Source organism: Ciona robusta, chromosome 1, assembly GCF_009617815.1.
Source record: "Ciona robusta chromosome 1, ASM961781v2".
Classification (NCBI taxonomy): domain Eukaryota; kingdom Metazoa; phylum Chordata; class Ascidiacea; order Phlebobranchia; family Cionidae; genus Ciona; species Ciona robusta.
In genome coordinates, this window is record NC_143235.1 from 4,274,260 (window position 1) to 4,295,162 (window position 20,903).

The 20,903-nt window shown below is 34.4% G+C and overlaps 3 protein-coding genes across 6 annotated transcripts; all 3 read left to right on the forward strand.

Moving 5' to 3' along the window:
• Window positions 1–127: 127 nt before the first annotated feature.
• On the forward strand, window positions 128–5,679 carry LOC149741606 (tRNA selenocysteine 1-associated protein 1-like). Of its 3 annotated transcripts, none has more exons than XM_089893822.1 (10): window positions 133–308; window positions 399–623; window positions 678–760; window positions 1,404–1,515; window positions 1,953–2,005; window positions 2,282–2,413; window positions 2,949–3,068; window positions 3,572–3,737; window positions 4,379–4,517; window positions 5,171–5,679. In XM_089893822.1, exons 3-10 carry the CDS (start codon window positions 690–692, stop codon window positions 5,311–5,313), a joined length of 936 nt encoding a protein of 311 aa, XP_089749948.1. In that variant the 5' UTR covers window positions 133–308; window positions 399–623; window positions 678–689; the 3' UTR covers window positions 5,314–5,679. The 3 variants fall into 3 exon arrangements, with proteins under 3 accessions (XP_089749946.1, XP_089749948.1, XP_089749947.1); XM_089893821.1 differs by having other exon boundaries at window positions 399–583; XM_089893820.1 differs by lacking the exon at window positions 399–623 and having other exon boundaries at window positions 128–308.
• Window positions 5,680–5,826: 147 nt separating this feature from the next.
• LOC149741607 (uncharacterized) lies at window positions 5,827–9,836 on the forward strand. The gene is made up of 4 exons (XM_089893825.1): window positions 5,827–6,559; window positions 7,201–7,412; window positions 8,015–8,214; window positions 8,749–9,836. Exons 1-4 carry the CDS (start codon window positions 6,341–6,343, stop codon window positions 8,946–8,948), a joined length of 831 nt encoding a protein of 276 aa, XP_089749951.1. The 5' UTR covers window positions 5,827–6,340; the 3' UTR covers window positions 8,949–9,836.
• A 141-nt stretch (window positions 9,837–9,977) lies between these two features.
• On the forward strand, window positions 9,978–19,024 carry LOC149741608 (uncharacterized). Of its 2 annotated transcripts, none has more exons than XM_089893807.1 (12): window positions 9,978–10,188; window positions 11,598–12,444; window positions 13,049–13,178; window positions 13,512–13,620; window positions 13,899–13,993; window positions 14,441–14,573; window positions 14,929–14,985; window positions 15,731–15,769; window positions 16,116–16,191; window positions 16,517–16,599; window positions 17,521–17,673; window positions 18,674–19,024. In XM_089893807.1, the coding sequence occupies exons 1-12, from the start codon at window positions 10,123–10,125 to the stop codon at window positions 18,683–18,685; spliced, it is 1,800 nt and encodes a 599-aa protein (XP_089749933.1). In that variant the 5' UTR covers window positions 9,978–10,122; the 3' UTR covers window positions 18,686–19,024. The 2 variants fall into 2 exon arrangements, with proteins under 2 accessions (XP_089749933.1, XP_089749934.1); XM_089893808.1 differs by having other exon boundaries at window positions 11,601–12,444.
• The last annotated feature ends 1,879 nt before the right edge of the window (window positions 19,025–20,903 follow it).

The following is a 20,903-nucleotide window of genomic DNA, read 5'->3' on the forward strand; positions in this document are numbered from 1 at the left end:
GTCGGTGAATTGGTCTTCACATATCAGCTTTTGATTAGAAATATTCCGAAAACTAATGCTACCCGAAAAATAATTTAAACGTTTTGTTTGGCGCCTCCGTGCGGAGGTTTGTTGATAAAGTTAGAAGTGAATTTCGGACTCGCAGTTCAGGTTTGACGTTTGCGAGGGTTAGGCTATAGCAGTAGTTATATCTGCAAACATCAGTCAAAACAATTGGGTTTTTCGGTTCTCTTGTGTGTTTTCAGTATTTCTGCTGTGTTGGGCTTTAAAAGATAAACACCATGTCAAGATCACTGTGGATGGGCGACGTGAGTTATCGTTTCTGCATTTCTTTTTGCACTTGACGTTTTGCCATAAACTTATACTGTTTCTTCAGCAAATTAGTAATTTCTTCGCAGGTCGTTGGGATTTAAGTTATAGTTTAGCTTATTGCGCCTCGACCTTTGTCAGTGGATTAAGTTTAAAGCAAGAAATGCTGAAATAGCTTCCTTTGAAGGGCGTGTACCCCACACGCTACATATTGATGCAACCAACTTAATTTTACAATGCTAGGCAACGATGCCTAACCGGGCAGTGGCGTAAGGTACAGTTATGAGACGCTGGGAGTTTCACGTCACATTCAGGCCTGTTTGTAATGCACGTCCTTGCTTATTTTACAAAAATATTCTAACTTACAGTTGGAGCCGTATATGGACGAGACTTTTGTAAACAAAGCATTTCTGCAAGTAAGCCAACCTGTGTCCGTGAAAGTTATCAGAAGGTAAGTCTTGAAATCTGAAATTCAAATCTTGTGAACTTTTTAGTTTCCAGGTTTTAGCAGTTTATTACTTTCGGCGTCTCTTCATAATTCTGAAACAAAGAAGTCAACATCGCAAATGCAATATTACTAATTTTTTCAAAAAATTGTAATAATGTCATAAAATTCTTGGAATCAGGAGTGTGCAACCTGTGTTTTGGCCATCAAGTTTAACAAAATATAATAGTTGACATTTACATCAATTTTTGTCATCTGTTCATAGACAATTCTAATCTGAAATAAAAATGTTACTTGTGGTCACAAAGTGGTAATTATAGTTGTACCTCGAGTGACAAAGTTTGCACACTCTTGATTATATAACCCACTTTCTTCCAATCTTTTTATACAGCTGGTTATATTAACTCTTTCTAGCTGGAAATCAGTAACCAGTTGATTCTCAAGTGCTGCCCAGTATTGCCTTTTATATATTAATACTGTTACCAAAATTTTTGTCCTGCTCGTAGCACTGCCATGCTATCCAGATATTTAAGTTAAAATCCCCGATGGGCGGCACAAGCTACAATTCTTGAAGCTGTTGTACAGGTGTCTTGTAATTTCCAATGTTAAGAACATGGAACCAGTTGAGGCTAATCAGTTGTGTTAACAGGAAGGACAATGGCCTGCCAGCGGGTTATTGTTTTATAGAGTTCCCAAGTGAAGCTGAAGCTGAGAGAGTGCTAAAACTTGTCAACGGAACAACCATTAATGGAAGTAATCCTGTGAGTTAAAGTTTTTACAGTGGCAATTTTTAAAAGGCTGATGCATATGAATATGCTTTTTAAATTTTTAGTGACATTTTAAATGACACTGACTTTGTTAAAATGCTGTTACACCCTTACATACATAGCGATTGCAGTATGCTTTGGCCACGCTAGTTTGTATAGAGACCTTACAGAAGGGTAAAACCTGTTTTAAAGTCTAAAACATACAAAATAATGGGTGGCATGGCAAGCCAGGCACCCCTTCTAGGTGTGTTACATGTGTATCTAAACAAATGTTTGGGTGTTTTAAGTGTAAATTACCCTTGACCATTCATTACAACCCACGTATAGCTATTCCTATAACTAAGCTAAACATTGTTGTTTGGTACATTTTCATATAGTCATACCATTGATTATATTAGTGTTTCATTTGTGTTTTTTTCTGTTAAATGCAGCCAAAGAGATTTCGACTGAACAGATCTCAAGCTGGGAAAATGTGGGATATTGGGTATGTTACATTCAATATTAACATTCAGTGTTCGAGTCAACATGTGTAACTATACAGCTGAACAGAATTTTAAAGTCAGAAAGTCCTCAACCTAAATCCACTACCTGTACTTCGTTTCGAACTCCGTAATCACCCAAAGACCTTACATTTATATTTAGAAAAAAAACAAAAATGCATTACTGACAATTTTACCTATCTAGTAACTCAGAAGTGAACATGGAGTGTATGAAACAAAACCCTATGCCTCTAATCTATGCCTCAAATTGTTCCAAACAGACCATCATTTTCAATATTTGTTGGTGACCTCGATGCCACAGTAACAGATGATAAACTAGAAGACTTTTTCTTGAAGAGATATCGCTCGGTGAAAGGGGCAAAGATAATGTATGAAGAAGGAGGGATTTCAAGGTATTGCAATTACTATCTATGTTAAGCTACAGTGCATGCGTTGTCGGTTAAGCAATTGGTGCATTCCTTTTATGTATGACATTCATTGTAGCATTCCTATTTTGTGTGGTGCCATTTTTTGAAATGCTTCAGTTGGTTGAAAATGTTGCAGTATATTGTTGTACACAAAAGTAGAGTGTTTCTCATTATGTGCAAATACTCTTACCAGTGAGTGTTAGGTGGTTAAGAAAACAAAAATAGCCCAAGGCACATTTCTGTAAAATGATTTTTGACTGATTGGTTGTATTATAAGTTATAACATGGGTGTTCTGTTTCATAAACATTGTGCCAGCTTACGAGTTACCCTGTATGTTACTTTGTGGGTGATTATTTTTTGGATTTTTTCTTTTTTTTTGCAATTAAGTTTTTGCGCACGAACACATACGCCCACAATGGTAACAACCACGAGCCTTTAGATTGCACATTTTATTTACCTACCCTGCCTGCCCTGCATTTAGAAAAATTCTAACTCTAACATGTTGTACCACATTTACAGAGGATATGGATTTGTTCGGTTTAGTGATGAAGCTGAGCAGAAAAGAGCTTTACAAGAAATGCAAGGGATTAGGGGTCTTGGGGCAAAACCTATTCGTGTTAGTGTGGCTACACCAAAAGGGTGAGTGTAATGTTTTATTAAATTAACAAAAAGATGGTGATGGTAAAAGAGATTTAATACAGTGATGCATTTATCTAAATTCACAGATATTTTCTCAATGTCACTTACTTCATTAAACGTTACTTAAGTTAAGAAAAACCTGTATGTAAAAGGTTTTATATTAAAAATACATTAAAGATCATAGTTAGCTGTCTGTCTCTAATTTTGCTTAAACTGTTACGGTTAGAGAATTATAGTGGGATGGGGTGAGATGGGACACCTTCAGCACAAAAAATATCCAAATATCAAGATCGGTTTTAAACAATTAAAAACGATCTATGGGTATTGTGAGGAGTACAGTTTTAGAATGCTTTGAATGTTCTTTGTTTACTACCAAATGGGACGATAAAATATAATGAAAAAGTGTCCCATCTTTCCTTTCCCTACTATATATTCTAAAAATAAACAAATTTCATTTTAAAAAACTGTCCACTTCTCTTATGATTGCAAACTTAAAATGACAGAAAAATGGCCCCAAGTACCAACAGTAGCACAACAGACACAACCACTGCCAGTATACCTACAGCTTACGATGATGCTACAGCATACGCACAACAGTTGTTACAAATGCAGCAATACACTGACCAGTATAAATACTACCAACAGTATTGTGACTATTACAACTATCAGGTAAGAAAAAACTTTTTTTACTTATATAATGAAAATTGAAAAACACTTTTTTATTTATTATGCAGCATATTTTTATCAAAACAAAACAAAAACGGTTTATTTGGTAGTAAACTACAAAGTACTGCTTTATACTACCGCATATACTTATATATGGTTGCATTTCTACTTTCTAGTTTACCTAAATAGGCTTTGTATAGATCTGACCATTTGGAAAACCTTTATTAAGAGACATATTTCTTAAAATTTAAATTACTTCTTAATTTGTTTAATTTAAAACGCAATGCAAAAGAGCTTGGTCTTAGTTTATATTATATTTTCCCAAGTTTTTTCCTTACCTACTTTTTACACACTTCTGTTTTTAAGTCTCGTTTTGTTATTAATTCGATTTTCTTCGCTGTCCTGATTAATTTGATCTTCATTAGGCTACTGTATTCAAACAATGTTTTTAACATTTTGCTTGTTGCTAATTTCATTTCTTCGCTGTTCTAATTATGTTTTTGTCTTCGTTACTGTGTTCATAGAATATGTATGTAACTTACATAACTTACATAACTTACATACATATTCTTTGAATAAAGTAAAAAAATACTTACAGTATGTTATTATGTATTCACCTTTTTATTTAATCTACTTTTTTACAGCAACAATACAGCTACTACCAACAGCAAGCACAAAACAGCCAGGCATATGCGAGAGCTAATGTTGAGCAATATGCTTCAACCGAGCACTATCAAGCCAGCAGGTTGCACCAGCAAGAAAACAACAACAATAAACTTGAGGGTATGTCTCTGCTAATATCTCTGTTGATTTTTGCCATTGTTGTGGTTAGCATTAAGTGACTTGTTAAACTTATATATAGTAGGGTGGGAAAGATAGGACACATTTTTCATTTTATTTCCTTATCCCATTTGGTCATAACAAAAATTGTTTGGAATTATAAAACCGTATCCTCACAACTTCCATAGACTGTTGTTAATTGTTTAAAATACAATCACAATATTTGAATATTATGTGCTAAATGTGTCCTGTCTAACCCCACCCTACTATATTCTTATTTGGCTGGGAAAATTAGTTACGGCACATGTAAATTTATAGGTTATTGGTTTTTAATATTTTTGCTAGTTATAAGCAATTACAGTTATGTTTAAACTTTGAATTACAGTTATGTGTGTTGCCTAAGGACACACATACGACTTTGCCCCTTATTGTGTAAGTGTCGAGCATTGAACTTCCCTATGATGGGTTTTAACTCTTTTGACCATTTGAGTATTTTGCCCCCTTTCCTATGATGGTTTTGAGTTAAATCTGGTTAGTTAAAAGTCTTTTCCGTTTTCGAGATTAATACATAAGGCAGAAAAAATTTCGAATTTAACTGCTGGCATGATTGTTTTAATCCTACCTATCTAGCAACCAACATTTCATTTTTCATGCAGACCCCAATCCTGCATTCAACAAAGAATTCGAAAACGCTGCATACATTGCCCAAAAGACTTTACTAATTGATTGTCTAGGTAGCCACTGGCAACCAATAGACTCCTATACTTCTAAAATCCCAAGTTATAGCATTAGATCCTGACTTGATAAAACTATTAACATTTTTGAACTAATTTCCACATTTTTCGTTGCCGCTTTTTTAAGACGTTATATTAACGCTAAGATAATAAGAAATGAGCTGGTGTACAGTTTTATGTAATATTCCATACTGCACATATACGTTGTTATATTTTCTTGGCCGCATTTTTGGTTTTTGTTAAGTTTTTGTTATTGTTTCAAAAAAAAAACGCTATACTTCGGAAAAGCGTATTTTAAAAGGTTTTGTTTCGGGCAATATTAGACGTTTCTGCCGCCGTTTTTAGTTACTGTTTCTACCAAGCGTGGTAACACCGCCAAATTATCATCTATACAAACCATTTTCAATTAAAACTCTCATGGCCCCTTCTAAGTCAGTTTGTTGTCTTAACTTTTACGATTAGTATTCGCGGTTTATTGTTCCCCACAATGAGTGCGTCTGTGGCTTCCTTTGTGTGGCTGGTAAGGCTCGGTGTTCATTCTGTTATGAAAATATTGACTTGGAAAAGCGAGACCAGCTACTATGGGCGTATGTTAAAACGTAATTGTGTTACTTTGAAGCCGGGATATTGGTTTTAGGTATATAGCTGTAAGCGTAGCAGTTCAAAGTGAGTTCTTGAACTAAATATTAGTAGGTACATTAGGTTTCAGATATAGCTTATATTAAAGGCCGTGTTGAATAAACAAATGTGTGTTTCTAATTTTTAGTTAACTGTCAGCAGTAATCAAATGAATAACTTGAACTAACCACCTAAATACTGTGATTCCGTACTAACAGCATGAATGTTGAAACTTACGAAGGTTCGTGTTGGTCAAACAGACCTCATGAAACCTTAAGAATATTTGATCTTCGTAAAGACAGAGCACGTAAAAGCAAGATACCTATTCCCTCTGGAAAACACCGCAACAATAGCCCGAGAAATGATTATAGCCCAACACAGGTGTATCCAGATAAGGTGTTAGTCGACAATAGCTAAACCCGTATACCAGTTTTTGCAAATACTGCTGGTCGACTAAAGACCGACAGATCAACTATGCCCATTCGAACAAAGAACATGCAAGAAAAACTTGCTTTACGTGCACGAGTTCGGCAGAAAAGTCCATCGAGTTCAACAATAAAAGAATGCCCAAATAAAAAGAAGAAAACAATGAAGTTGAGAGGTTTGGAACTTGCTGAAATACCTATGGAGATATTCCGTTTATCGGATTTGGAATCACTATTCCTGAGTCCCGAAAGGGAATCTTGCCTCAGTGTGAGTTGATTAGATTTTTCAGCTCCATAGAGATTTCTTTCATATATAGTGGGTGGGCAAAGACGGGACAGATTTAGCATACGTTATCCAAATATCCTGATCGTGTTTTGAATTTTTAACAACGGTCTATGGAAGTCGTGATAATACGGTTTAAAATGTTTTGAATGTTTTTTGTTTTCTATTAAAATGGACGAAAAAATAGATTGAAATGAAGGCCCATCTTTCCCTGCCCTTGAGAAATTACATCCGGTATACTAATAAAATATAACACTACATTGGGTAACGATAAAAACTATTTTCGTTTCTATATACACAAATGCGGTTTATGCCTACCTGTTAACTAAAATGGTCATTTATGTTATTGGTGTGAACTCATTTATAGTTATCTTGACAAAGCGTGTTATAATATGTTGTAGGGTGGGGGAAATGGAACAACTTTTCATTGTATTTTATCGTTCCATTAGGTAGTAAACAAATAACACTGAAAGAATTGCGCTATTCAAAACACGATTAGGATATTTAGACATTATGTACTACAAATGACCCGTCTTTCGCCACTCTATTACAAGTTCGAGAAAAAATAAAAAAAATGGATTGAGCTTTAGTCTCGGTAAAAAGATTTATTCTTTCTTTATAACCAGTATAAGCTTCCATACGTGCCGAAAGAAATTGGGAAACTTCAAAGCCTACAGACCCTTGTGTTGGACACAAACGAGCTTGAGAGCATTCCAGAAGAAATTTCATGTTTGAAACAACTAAAAGCTTTAACTCTGAGCAACAACTGTTTGACCGAGCTACCGAACGGCTTTTCTAATTTAGAGAACTTGAGAAGTTTACACTTGGCAAACAACAGGTATTAGAATACGTGTTATAGGCCTTTTATTCACCAAAACACACACCTTGGCTATACACTCTTTATATAAAGACGTTTACATTGTTTGAGGAATACTAATTGTTTCTCTTACCAGCCTCTCATATCGTTTGTTATAGTATAAATTATATATAGGATGGGAAAGATGAGACACATTTTCTTTCTATTTTCTCATTCTCGCAATTTGCTAGTAAACAAAGAACATTCAAAGAATATGTAGAACGTTGTTAATTGTTTAAAACACCATCAGGATATTTGGATATTACGTGCTGAAGATGTCCCGTCTGTCCCACAGCATACTAATGTACGGCAAGATGGATATCGTTAGCACAAAATACCCTATATTTCCAACCTTAAACAATTAACAACGCCGTTTCACAGTTGTTAGAATCCCCTTATATAATTCTGTAAACATTTTTTGTTTACTACCAAATGGGACGATAAAGAGAATAAAAACATTGACATCTTTTACCCTAACCATTAAGATTAAACCCAATAAGTTTGCCTGAACCAATTATAGTATTGTTTTACATTGGGTTGCCACTTCATGAGAAGATTAATATACCACATGCTTTTTGTTGCAGGTTCTGTTCACTCCCGGTTTCTGTCTGTCATTTATCCAATCTCGGGTTCCTAGATATCACCGACAACGATTTAGATTTAGTTCCTGAAGAAATAGGAATGCTTGCAGAATCTCTACATACACTGCTGCTCTTTATGAATAAAATTGAAAAACTACCAAGCTCCTTTTCAACTTTAACAAACCTGACTTGTCTCTGGCTCGGTAAGTAAACTGAAATGCATATGCGACAGGATAGAATACTATCAGCAACTTAAAACCCATTTTTTCTGATTGTGTTTTTAAATAGAACAACGACTTTTTAGAATAATATGAAAGCGGTTAACTTTATAATGGAGAAATAAGTATGGTCTTTGGTATAAAAAAAGAAAATAACTCGGTTCTGCTGGCTTTTAATCGAAAACAAATTCAACGTTTAAACCTCGTGGCCCGACCGTTTTCAACAGAGTGTTGCGTTAAATTTGGTCCGGGTTGTCGTTATATTTGATCCGACCTTCTGCGCATGCGTAGTGACGTCGCGTTGCATGCGCAAAGCACCAGGCTGTAATATATCACGACACCGAACACCAGTTTGATGGGTAATTGCTCCAACCTATATAGTGGTCACAAGGGGTCCAAATTAAGTAAATACAGTTTCTTAATTTTAAAACGGCATACGTATATATACGAGGGGTCTACGAAGCCAGCACAGCACCCAATCAGCACGCATTTGTTCTTACTACTTTTTTGTCTCTTCAGGAGAAAACTGCCTTAAAGAACTGCCACGTGACTTTGGCGAGCTGTTTCGACTTGACTGGGGTTCCAGACCCTGTTCATCCAATATTGCGGGAAATCCGCTTGTTCGACCGCCAATGGACGTCTGTCAGTTAGGCGTTTACGCAATTAGAAAATACTTTCACGAAGATATGGAAGCTGATGGTACATCTACTGTCACATGAGAAGACTATAAAAATAAAAGTTAATATTTTATACTTTAGCCTGCACTGAAAGGTTTAGGGAATATAGAAAGGTGGGGGAGATGGACACCTATTCATACTATTTTTTCAGTAAACAAAGAACATTCAAAGAATTATAAAACCGAATCCTCACGACTCCCATATAGGCTATACCATATAGGGGGGGACCGTTGTTAATTGTTTAAAACATGATCAGCATGTTTTGATATTATGTCAAAGGTGTCCCGTCTTCCCCCACCCTACTATTATGTTTAGTTTTCTGAAACCCAGTTTGTTCAAATTTTATTTTTATTCTTAGGATGTTATGCAGAAGTATACTTAAGTTTTTCCTTGATCTTAGTTTAGCTAAACAGAGATCAAACAAAAACTTAAATATACTTTCTGCATACCACCCTTGACGTTTAACTAGCTTTAATTTAATGTAAAACTGTATCAAACTCTGGTTATAACGACCGTCGGTTATAACGACCGTCGCTTTGCTGGTTGTTCCGTTCTTTACTTTTAATTATTATTTTCGTTACTTTATTAGAAGAGATATATCTTAAATTATGTTCCATTATTGTAAAGCCCCGATTAAATTTTCTAGCGTCACCTAGCAGAAACCGTTTCGGCGGGAAAAACATGGCTTCTATACTCACTCGTTCCGATGTCGCTTGTAGTGTCGATATTAGTCTACGTGGTACGAATCGTTATTAAAATAACTAATTGCATTGAGTGAGTTGTTTTCCAAAGCAAATCAGTCAGTGCGTAAAGTTGTTAATGAAGTAAGTATGTTTTATTCAGTATAAAACAGTGCTTATGGCAACAAGTTCCCAGGTCTTAGCGTTATATTACAATGTTAAGTTTTGTTAGCGAGAAATGGAAAAAATTCACAAAGAATTAAGTATTTGCGCGCTGGTAACGCCGTTTCGCCGTATAACGTTGATGATATTTGTTATGATTTTTTTCATTTCTTCCTTTATTGCATTTTGTGTATTTATCAATAAGTTATAAACTTAATAATACTCATATCTTTTATAACCGTTACCAATATGTTACAGCTTAATATATTATAGAATATAAATAAATTAAAAAGAAAATAATCACTACACTGTCTGCACAATTGGAGTTTTAAATTTTACCATCTTTTACACTCTTGCCAAATAATTGTCACAAAATGTCAGACAGTACATTGGTTGAACAAAAAGAAAAAATTGAGGACATTTCTTGCGTGGATACCAAGGTTTGTTTGTCGGTAATCCTTTAGCTGGTGGCCACCTGAAATTTTGGTTTCAAAATGTTCTATAGCCCTCACTAATACCTGCTGTCTAATTTTTTTTTCAAAAAAGTCGGGCGTTCGTGTCGAAAATTAACTTTAAAAATGCGCAAAAACATGCTGTGTCACCGTAATTCGTCTGATTTGCGTAAGGTTAACGATTTATTACGTCACAATCGCGGTCTGTTACGTCACAATAGTGGTATATTACATACGTTACAAGACGGTATAGCCTTGTTTTTCCCCACTGTTTTAACGTAGGAATCAAACGTAACAATACGCATTCTATGACGTAATAATCCAACCTTGGTTTAATTCATAACGGCTGATGTGGAAAATACGGTGACGCAGCACGATTTCGCGCACTTTCAAAGTTCATTTTCGACACAAACGCCCGAGTTTTTTCAAAAAAAAATTATACGATGAGTATCAGTGAGACCTAAGGAACATTTTGAAACCAAAATTTCAGGTGTCCACCAGCTAAAGGATTACCTGTTTGTCTATTCTTATTTAAAAAAAATACTAACTTAAAGTTAAAAATATGAATTTGTTTGTGCTGGTTGAACTACATATTTTATTCCTATTGCTTGTGTACCAGTATACAGAATGTGGCAGTTCCTGACGAAATCTTCCGCGTGCAAGAGATTGTTTATCGAGTGCACTTGTTCTAATGGCATGCAAAGCACATACATTACAAAGCCACATTGGGAAATCCTACTTTTTTTATACAGATTTGGTTAATTTTTTAATTAATTTGCATGTGTGGAATTAATTATGGCGTGCATAACCAAACGTTTGTAAAGAAATTCTTCATACACCTGCCATTCACTGCAGGCTGGCTTGTATACATGTTTTGTATTAATGTGATATGGTTAGGGATGCACATTACAGAATAATTAGGTATTCTAGGATATCCTAGAATACTTTATTTCGAATCTTTTTATATTTATCGGAAAAAATAATTGTTCCCACATATGTCAGTTTATAGACTCTTTAATAGTAGCCTTGTTGGATCATGAGCTGTAAAATGATCAAAAATTGTACTATTGGGTAGGTTTTGCGTCATGAAACGTATAGCAGGCTATGAAAAGACGTTGCAAAACGTTTACTCTCGAAAGTCCCACAAACACAAAAATATTTTTTTTTTAATTAATAAGGTTCAAAAATTGTTAATATAGTTTATGAGATGACGTGTGATGACAAAAGGATTCGAATCTCATGGATTCGGAATTCTGTAATGTGCCTCCCTAAATATGGTCTTATAATTTTCACTTGTGTTTATATAGTTGTGTTATATATATATGTATTTAAGCTGTAGCTTTTAAATCAAGTCAGCCACAACAGTTTTACATTTTCTTTTTTTGTATTTTGTCGAGCAGACAAACGGTGCTGAAAACCACAAAGAAACAGAAGAACAAGGTGCTGGAGATGTGAATGTAAATAAGAAAAAAAATACAGAACAAACTGTTGAACCAACAGAGAAAACAAATGATGAAAAATCAGACAATGATAATTCTGTAGACACTTCACAGAAAAATGTGAAAACAGATGGTGAGGACAAGGAGCAGGGGAGTGTGGATGCTCCGGAAGATGCTGTGAAGGAAACTTCTGCTTCTGAAGATGCAAACGTGACATCAACAGTGGATGACGAGTCAAAGGAGGTGAAAGAATCCTCACAAGTGAAAGAATTCCCCGCAGAAAAAGAGTCTTTACCAGAAAAAGAGTCCCCACAAGAAAAAGAGTCTCCACAAGAGAAAAAGTCTTCAACAGAAAAAAAACCTTTACTAGAAAAAGAGTCCTTTCAAGAAAAAGAGCCCTCACAAGAAAAAGAGTCCCCACAAGAGAAAGAGTCTTCACCAGAAAAAAAACCTTTACTAGAAAAAGAGTCTTTACAAGAGAAAAAGCCCTTAGCAGAAAAAGAGTCTCCACAAGAAAAAAAGTTCTCACCAGAAAAAAAGTCTTCACCAGAAAAAAAGTCTTTACCAGAAAAAGAGTCTTCTGAGACAAAAGTCTCATTCAAAGAAAAAAGTTCCTCTGAAGATAAAGTTGTCAAGGATCAACCGGAGGAAGACATGGAGGTGGATGAGCAGAAAAAGGAGGTTGCTGAAGAAGTGGAAGAGTCATCTGAATTCAAAGATAAAAAAGAAGAAAAGTCTAAAGATCCGGTTGGTGAAGAAAAAGGTTCTGATGACGAAGCTGATGCAGATGAAGAAGAATTACCGCGTAAGATTATTGTAATATTATTCTATCCATGTAAGTTGATTCTGTAAAAACTTGCGTAAAGTTACCGGGTTGCAGGGTTGCCTGGCAACCCTTTGATTTTCTCCGGACTAATAATGCGTAAGGAATTAGGTTCGACCAAACAAAGACGCCATTATTACTGCAAACAAACTTTGTTTACGTTCGTTAAAATATGTCAATACCGATGCGTCATTCACTACACAAGTGCGTTCAACTGGTATTTAAACGTGTTTGCTAAATAATCTATGACTGTAAAGTTTTGCAATTTCTAGGAGTGTGGCATACATGAATTTAGTTCAGATGTATCGCAGTTCGGACATAACAAACAGCTTTATAATGTTTATATTATTATAAATTTGGCATTTATGTTGGGCAATAGACATTGGCAAATGTGACAAAACACGCCTAGCTATGTCTGTATTTGGTTCTGCTATAATAGGGGTTGTGAGTCTTGTGACTAATGTATTTGTGACCATTATAAACCAATATTTCAGAATGTGTCTTTTCGGGGTTAATTTATTACAGAATACAAAACACAGACATTTTAAGCACCACCAAATTGCTTTATTGTAATTATTCATTCCAGCTGGCTTATTAGAGAGACCTGTTGAAATTTTAAAAGCAAAACGAGAACGAAAGAAAACAGCAAGATTTACGTATGACGACGTACCTGCACCTTCCTCTGATAAGAAGAAGAATGTTGAAATACAACCAGGGTATGTTTAATATGTGACACATGTCAGTTATAAAGATTGATTACCATTACTGCATGACCTATGAGATATATTTTAAGGTCTTAGGGTTTATATATAAATATTTTTAAAAAAATTGACAATTGACGCTATTTTTTTTATTTCTAAACACAGTCATAGTTAGACTCATATTACTGTGAAATAAATTTAACACACATCGTTTAAAGCAAATAAAATATTGTTCAATAAAGTGCAGAAAGTTTTACCAATTTAGTGCTTTCAGCTTTGTTTCTAATTTTGTAATCCCAAATCATATGGGCAACACTGTAAATTGATGTTTTTTATTGTTTCACACAGAAAAGGAACACGGCTTGGTTTACATCCTAGAGTAGAGACACAGTTGCTGAGAAATCGCGGAGAGGATTTGAAAATTATTCATAAGTTGTTTTTTGGCAATTTTGGAAATGTGAGTCCTTTTTTTTCAGTAATGTAACCCTAGTCAGCTGTCACCCATAATATAATACTTTATTGCTTTGCCTGTAGCCCTGTAGTGTGACTGAATTTCTAGCAGCATAATAGTTAGATTAAATATATACATGTATATGTATACATAATATTTATTATTTTGTTTTTATGTAAATGTTAGTAAAATAAATTATGATTATTAAAAAATGTGAGTAAAATAAGTTATTTATGACTTATGATAGTTATAAACTTATGATTAAAAAAAAATATGTGTTTTAGCCGCACTCTTGTAAAAGCAACATCAGGAACTTTTCTGGGTTCTTGTTCGAAAAGGACAGTCCAGAATATGAGAAGAAAGAAGATTATATTGGACGGTGAGGATTAAAATCTAATCTATGTTATTATTTTCTAAAGTTCAGTTTTGAATTTACTTAAAAAAATATTCCATAAGCAGTGGCTGCGATGCCAAAATTATTGTCATATCTAGACCAAGTTAAATCAACACTTTAACCTTTAATGGTTTATTACTCCTTTGTGTACTTGTCCTTACCCTTTGTAAATTAGTGTTTAAAAAGAGTATTTATTTATATTGCTTACACCCTAGGCCTTGGGTGTAATCGGCAACTTTTGCCCAAATCCCAGGTCCATGTCTCACCTACCTTGAACAAAACACAACCCTTTATTTCCAAATAATAGACCCCATAATGCCACTCGACGGTTATTCCCACAAAGGGGTTCCGATCCCTGTACCCCTCAACTAATGAAAAATATTTACCCGCAAAGTTTAATATTCACAATGTTATATATATATTTTTTTACAGTTTTACTCTTTCAAATCTCAAATGGGCGATTGATGTTTGCGACGTGCCGATCAAGAAAACTTTAAAGAAAGAAGAATTGATCGATGCCTTACTTGAGTGGTGTTTATGTCCGGAACCTAAAGCTTCTAGAAGGGTGAGTTAAAAAAGACTTAAACTAGTTTCTTTGGTAAGGTCTACTCTACATAGTATTCACAAACTTTACTTTACCTATTTTATTTAATTTTTATTTTTATGCAAAAAGTATTTAATACACCAGATAGAGCTGTATATTATTTCATGTATTTCGTTATATTTATATAGGAGTTTTTTTATGTATATATATATATTATATATATTTATATATATTTTTTTTTTATATATTAAATATTCTTTAATACTATTTGTGTGATAAGGTTGTTTGCATTTTCTGTTTTTGGTTTTGAATAGTTAATAATAACATTCTTATTACCATGTTATTTAAACTAAACGAGAGTTTAACATTTTTACAGTCGTCTGAGGTTAAAACCAGAGGTGTGAAACGAAGACGCAACAAAACAGCCTCAAGCGTGAGTCGTTTATTTTATTTACTTTTCGAAGTTCTTTCAGCTAAACTGGTTATCCTTTTGTCAAATTCTGATATAAAATTCCTAAAAGTGGCATTTTTACAGAAAAACATGTAATGGTATATTGTAGGGTGGGGGAAAGATGGGACCCTTTTTAATGGGACACCGGTTTTATGAATTTTTGAATGGTTTTGTTTACTACCAAATGGAACAAGAAAGTAGAACGAAAAGGTGTCCCGTCTTACCCCACCCTACTATACATAAGTGTCTTAGGAACAAATTGTTATATATTTTAAGAAGAGTCCAAAATGTTGAATACTAGGGCCTAGCCCTCTATTTTTCCTTATCTTTTTCAATATCACTTCTTATTTAACAGTTTAATAAGTACATAGACGTAACGTCGTGGGTGCATGGGAATCTAGAATGACACTTTTAAAACAGGCGTGTCATTATATCTTTAGCATTCCACTTTTAAATCCAAAACAGCTTCAACTCTCGTTATGTGTCTAGCCTGTACAAACAAGCAGAGACATAGTATACTGCCTTTGTCGCATTAATTAATGAGAATTTTTATTAGGATGATATAGAATATGAGTGTAACTTCATTTTAACAATGTCACTCCAGATTTTGCCAAAACTTTAAAAACCTGACACCTATTGACAATAGATTTTAGTTATTAAATCATGTATCTGTATATATTTGCTTTGTAAAACATGACCCAATAAGTTAACAACCATTCTTATACAGAAAGACACAAGTGCTGATGACAACGAAAGCTCAGAAGAGGTATTTTATACACTGTTCATATGAGGCATAGTATCTAAAAACTTTTTTTGCACCATTGTTTTTATGTCCTATCAAAACAACTTATAATTTTTCCACTTTCATTCAGAGTTAGCGGTTAAATTCCCTCTTTTATGCATGTGTATGTATCATGCATTGCCAGTTACACAGTGGAGCAGCCAAGGGGGTTTGGGGGTTGCCCCCCCCATCTTTAAATCAAAAAAAAAAATTGAAAATTTTTTGATTAGCCGCCCCCCCCGTTATTTTTTCTGGCTGCACCACTGCAGTGGAGTGTTAAGGTTTACATATTACTTCAAGTCAAATACAATAAATAATTATTTCTTTTAAGGAATCTGAAAAAAACGAAACAGAACAAAGAACAACCAAGAGACAGCGAACCAGCTCCAGAGCAACAAAGAAAACTGGTTTGTTTATAATTGTAATATATATACTTATTTCTTAATTTCCTAATTTCATACAAAGGTTCAATGTTATATAGTAGGGTGGGGGAAGATGGGACACCTTTGACACATAATATTCGAATATCCTGGATTCCTGATCGAGTTTTAGACAATTAACAGCGGCCTATGGGAGTCGTGAGGATACGATTTAATATTTCGTTGAATTTTCTTTGTTTACTGCCAAAGAGAAAATAAAATAAAAAGGTGTCCCATCTTCCCCCACCCTACTATATAATAATGAATATTATATTTCTTGGAGGAAATAAATCAAGACATGTTTTTAATACAGGATCTGCCAAGAAGAAACTTGTTGCATCAGATTCTGAGGATTCTGAAGACGATTCACCTTTAGTGAAAACCAAAGCACCAACTGTGAGTAATGTGTTAAAAACTGTATGATAAAGTGTAGTATACTGCATTTTAAGTGATTCTTAAATTCTAAGACCCATGGCGTGCCATGCCGGCCTCACCTACATAGAATAAGTGATTCTTGGTATTATTCGGTTTGTTGTATAATGGGAAAATATTAAGCAGTTGCACATTTGTGGTGCACAAGTGCATTGGTGCCACTTTTTAGTTTTTTTAGTAAAACTGGATTGCCATTGTTCAAATGCAATTGAACCACACATAGGGAACTTCATTTATTAGTATGCTGAATGCATTGTATTTGACTCCGCTTGTTTATACAGACACCACTACACCAGTAGAGTGAAATATTGTGATAACTGATTTTGGCACAAAAGTTTTGGGTTACTGAAACCTATAGTACTGTGGGAAAGGATGAGACACCTTTAATACATAATATCCAAATACTTACCGCGTTTTAAACAATTAACAACGGTTCATGGGAGACGTGGAACACTGTTTATAATTCTTGAATGTTCTTTGTTTACTACCAAATGGCACAAGAAAATAGACTGAAATGGTGTCCCTTCCCCCACTCTACTATATATTAATCAATTAATTTCACCACTGTGTCATAAAATTGGAGTCACCTTTGCGTTCTGCTTACTCCATTCATATGTATATAATAACATAATATGCATAACTAGCAATTCAGCAATCTTTAAGTGACACATGCAAGGCAAGATTAGTTGACTATTTTAAAAACACCTTTAATAATACATAACCATAAGAAAAGCTGTGTTTTAGAAACACTATTTGAGTTTCTAGTTTTGCATACATGAATAGGCCTTGTATGATTTTATACAGTTTCAAATTGGTTTCTGTTTCAATTAAAAGAAAAGGAAAGTTCTGCATTTTTTAATAAAATAAACAATTTTTTCCACCTAGGATAGTCAGATCAAAAAAACTGTTGAAAAAATCTTGAAAAATGCCAACTTGGAAGAAATCACAATGAAAGTAGTTTGCATGAAGGTGTATGCTGCTTATCCTAACTTTGATCTTTCATCTCGCAAACCTTTTATTAAGGAAACTGTGAAAAGGGTGAGTTATCTATATGTGAACATAGGCGTCTTACCTGGGGCCTAACCTCTATTTTGCTTTTTTAGTCCGTAGATTTTGATGGACTAACTTTGGTATCAACTAATGCACAAAAATTTAGTCGGCCAACTAAACTTGAAAAAAAACATGGACTAAATTTTGGTCAACCGACTAAAAAAAACATTAAAACCAATATTTACCGTGATTGAATAGTTTAGTCGGTAGCCTAGAATAGCATCTGTGGGGTAGCAGAGTGGTAAGACCCAATTTATATTTTAGATCTGTTTCGTAGGAATGTGTGCATGTCAAACTATTCCTGCCCCCTTGTTTTTTTATAAGTTTAGCACCAGAGTAGTTGCTTTAGAGCTGTGCAAATCTTATCTATGTTTTCGGCCAAATGTAGTTTTTGAATTAAATTTGTGTTCAATACACAGGTGCAAACAGCTGGTATATTTTTTGGAATTTCCCCAATAAATAAATAGTAAAGAAAAAAATATGAAAAAAATGTACAGTGAAAAGGGAAAACATATATATACAAGCGGTCCAGCACTAGTACTTTGTTGTTTAAACTATGTCAAACATGACAAAGTCTTCAGTAAACTGAACATGGTTTTTAATTTTAACATGAAACAATCCTGTTCAGAAAGTTTTAACTTCCCTAGTAAATAACTTTAAATTTTTAATAAAATAGGATCTATTGTATAGTAGGGTGGGAGCAGATGGGACACCTTTTCATTATATTTTCTCTTTCCATTTGGTAGTAAACAAAGAACATTCAAAGAATTGTGAAACCGTATCCTTACGACTTCCACAGACCGTTGTTAATTGTTTCAGGCTGTTTGGTAATTATGTGTTAAAGGTGTCCCATCTTCCCCCAACCCCACCCTACTATATAATCCAATTAATTAATTTTGAATTTTGTTACAATAAATCTCAAATCCCCTTTAATAATAAAACTCTACATTTTTATTCATACCATATTTTTCAATTATTTTATTTGCAGATCATTTCTTGAATATATCTTTCCACGAATCCCTCTCGCTGAGCTTGTATTCCTAAAACCGGGAAATCCCCTCTGTGGACGCAATTTTTATCTTTGAAATTTTACGCCCGCAATTTTTAAACTGGAAATTTTTACCAGCCAGAGTCTGACAATTTTTTTGCCATTTTTGTAATTAATATCGTCTGATTTAAAAGTATGAACGACAGTACGTTTTCACACAGCTGCTAAATGCATTAGCTGATTTTTGTATGATAAGTTATGTTAATACATTCGTTTCGATCACGTTTAGTGCTAACGTGTAAATTCGATCATGTATTATTTAATGATAAACATGCGTTGTTTTTCATCAAACTCTGCTCTTTATTTCTTGAAATACGGTTGAATTTAGAAAAAGCTTTAGTTATATGCTACTGTGGGGGAAGACGGAGCACCTTTAGCACATATTATTCAAGTATCCTGGTCGTGTTTTAATCAATTACAAACAGTCTATGGGTGTCGTGAGGATATACGAATTTATAATTCTTTGAATGTTTTTTCTATTATCAAGTAAGACGAGAACAAAACGAAAAGGTGTCCCATCTTCCCCCACAGTATTATATTTTACAAACGGGCAGTTATTTTAAATTTTGTAATATTTAGCGTTTTTTTGACTTATTTGTTTATCTCTGTTATTTTGGGTTGTTTTGTTCGTTAAAAACTCGGTAAACACTACAGCTCTTTTAGTTAACGTGCAAATGTCCACCCAAGCGAATTTAGGTTCGAGGCTTAACGTGCTACCGCTGTAGGTGTAAAAGTTTCCGTGAGCAAGAAGTCACTGAACTACAATTGCTGCAACCCAGTAGTTCCTTGTGGGTTGTCAAAATGGTCAGTCGTTTACTAAAAAATGACCCACAAAGTTACGTTTGTGGTAACTCGTAAACGAGCATAAAGTGTGGGAATTACAACACCCGTGTTATAACGACTGTCGTGGTCCCGCCACACAAGTATAGGCAAAATATATTAATTCATTAATACAAAAAAAAGTTTATTGCGAGGATTGCTGTGTACTAGTACACCCAATTAACAGAGATTTCTTTTTTAGGGGCATATTTCCAAAATGGCAAGTAAAACAGTGACATTTTCGAGTGGGGTAAAATGGTACATGTTTTTATTTTTGGCTTTACAAAAAGATTTTACAGATTTAAAAACCGAATCCCCACTCAAAGAGAGCGTTGTTGAATGTTTTAAACAAATATGGGATAGATATGTGAAAAACAATATCGATCTTACCGCAGAGTAGGCCTACGATATAAATAATACTGCACGGGTCTTACCTGTCTCTTTAAGTGAGCTACAAACTGTAACACATTAAGAAACAGTATTATATATATACCGTATACAGGTAATTTCAGCATTGGTTAGTCGGAACGTTCGTGTATAATTTAGTATAATTTACAAGGAAACAGGATGTGATCGGTCTGAAACTTTCTGTCCATTTCTCAATGACGTCTTATTTGTTTCCTGTCTGTATTGTGGACGCAACGTTTCATTTTGGATTCTGTGCTAAAGTATGTTTATGATATGTGTATGTATAGTAAGGTGGGGGAACATGGGACACCTTTAGCTTATATAATATCCAACTATCCTGATCGTGTTTTAAACAATTAACAACGGTCTATGCAACAGGGGTCGTGATTTTTTGTGCAGCAAAATGTGCACCTCGAAATGTGCAGCTCGGTGCACCAAAATGTCGTCGTGAGGATATGGTTTTGTAATTTTTGGAATATTCTTTGTCTACTATCAAATAGGACGAGAAAATCTAACGAAGGTGTCTCATCTTCTCCCACACACTACTGTATAGTAAAATTAGTAAGATTAGACATACTTTTATCGTTCCATTTGGTGGTAAAACAAGAAATAATTACAGAAATATATAACCGTATCCCCACGACTCTAAAAAGCGTAATAATTGTTAAAAACAGAATTAGAAAATGCGGATTTTTATAAGATACCAACAGTATCTTATATTACCAAACATTAATATAAGTTGTACTTAATTTCTCTCTCCCCGTGTCAGCTTTATTTAGCTGATAATTTGGACAACCCCTTACCGACCACTGGGTTGGAGCAATTGCTGTTAAGTGTCTTGCCCAAGAACACATACGCCAACAATGGTGTATGAATGTTACTTTATTATTTTCAAGTGGCAGGGCAACGACAATCATTTTAACATGAGGTTTCTGTTTCACAC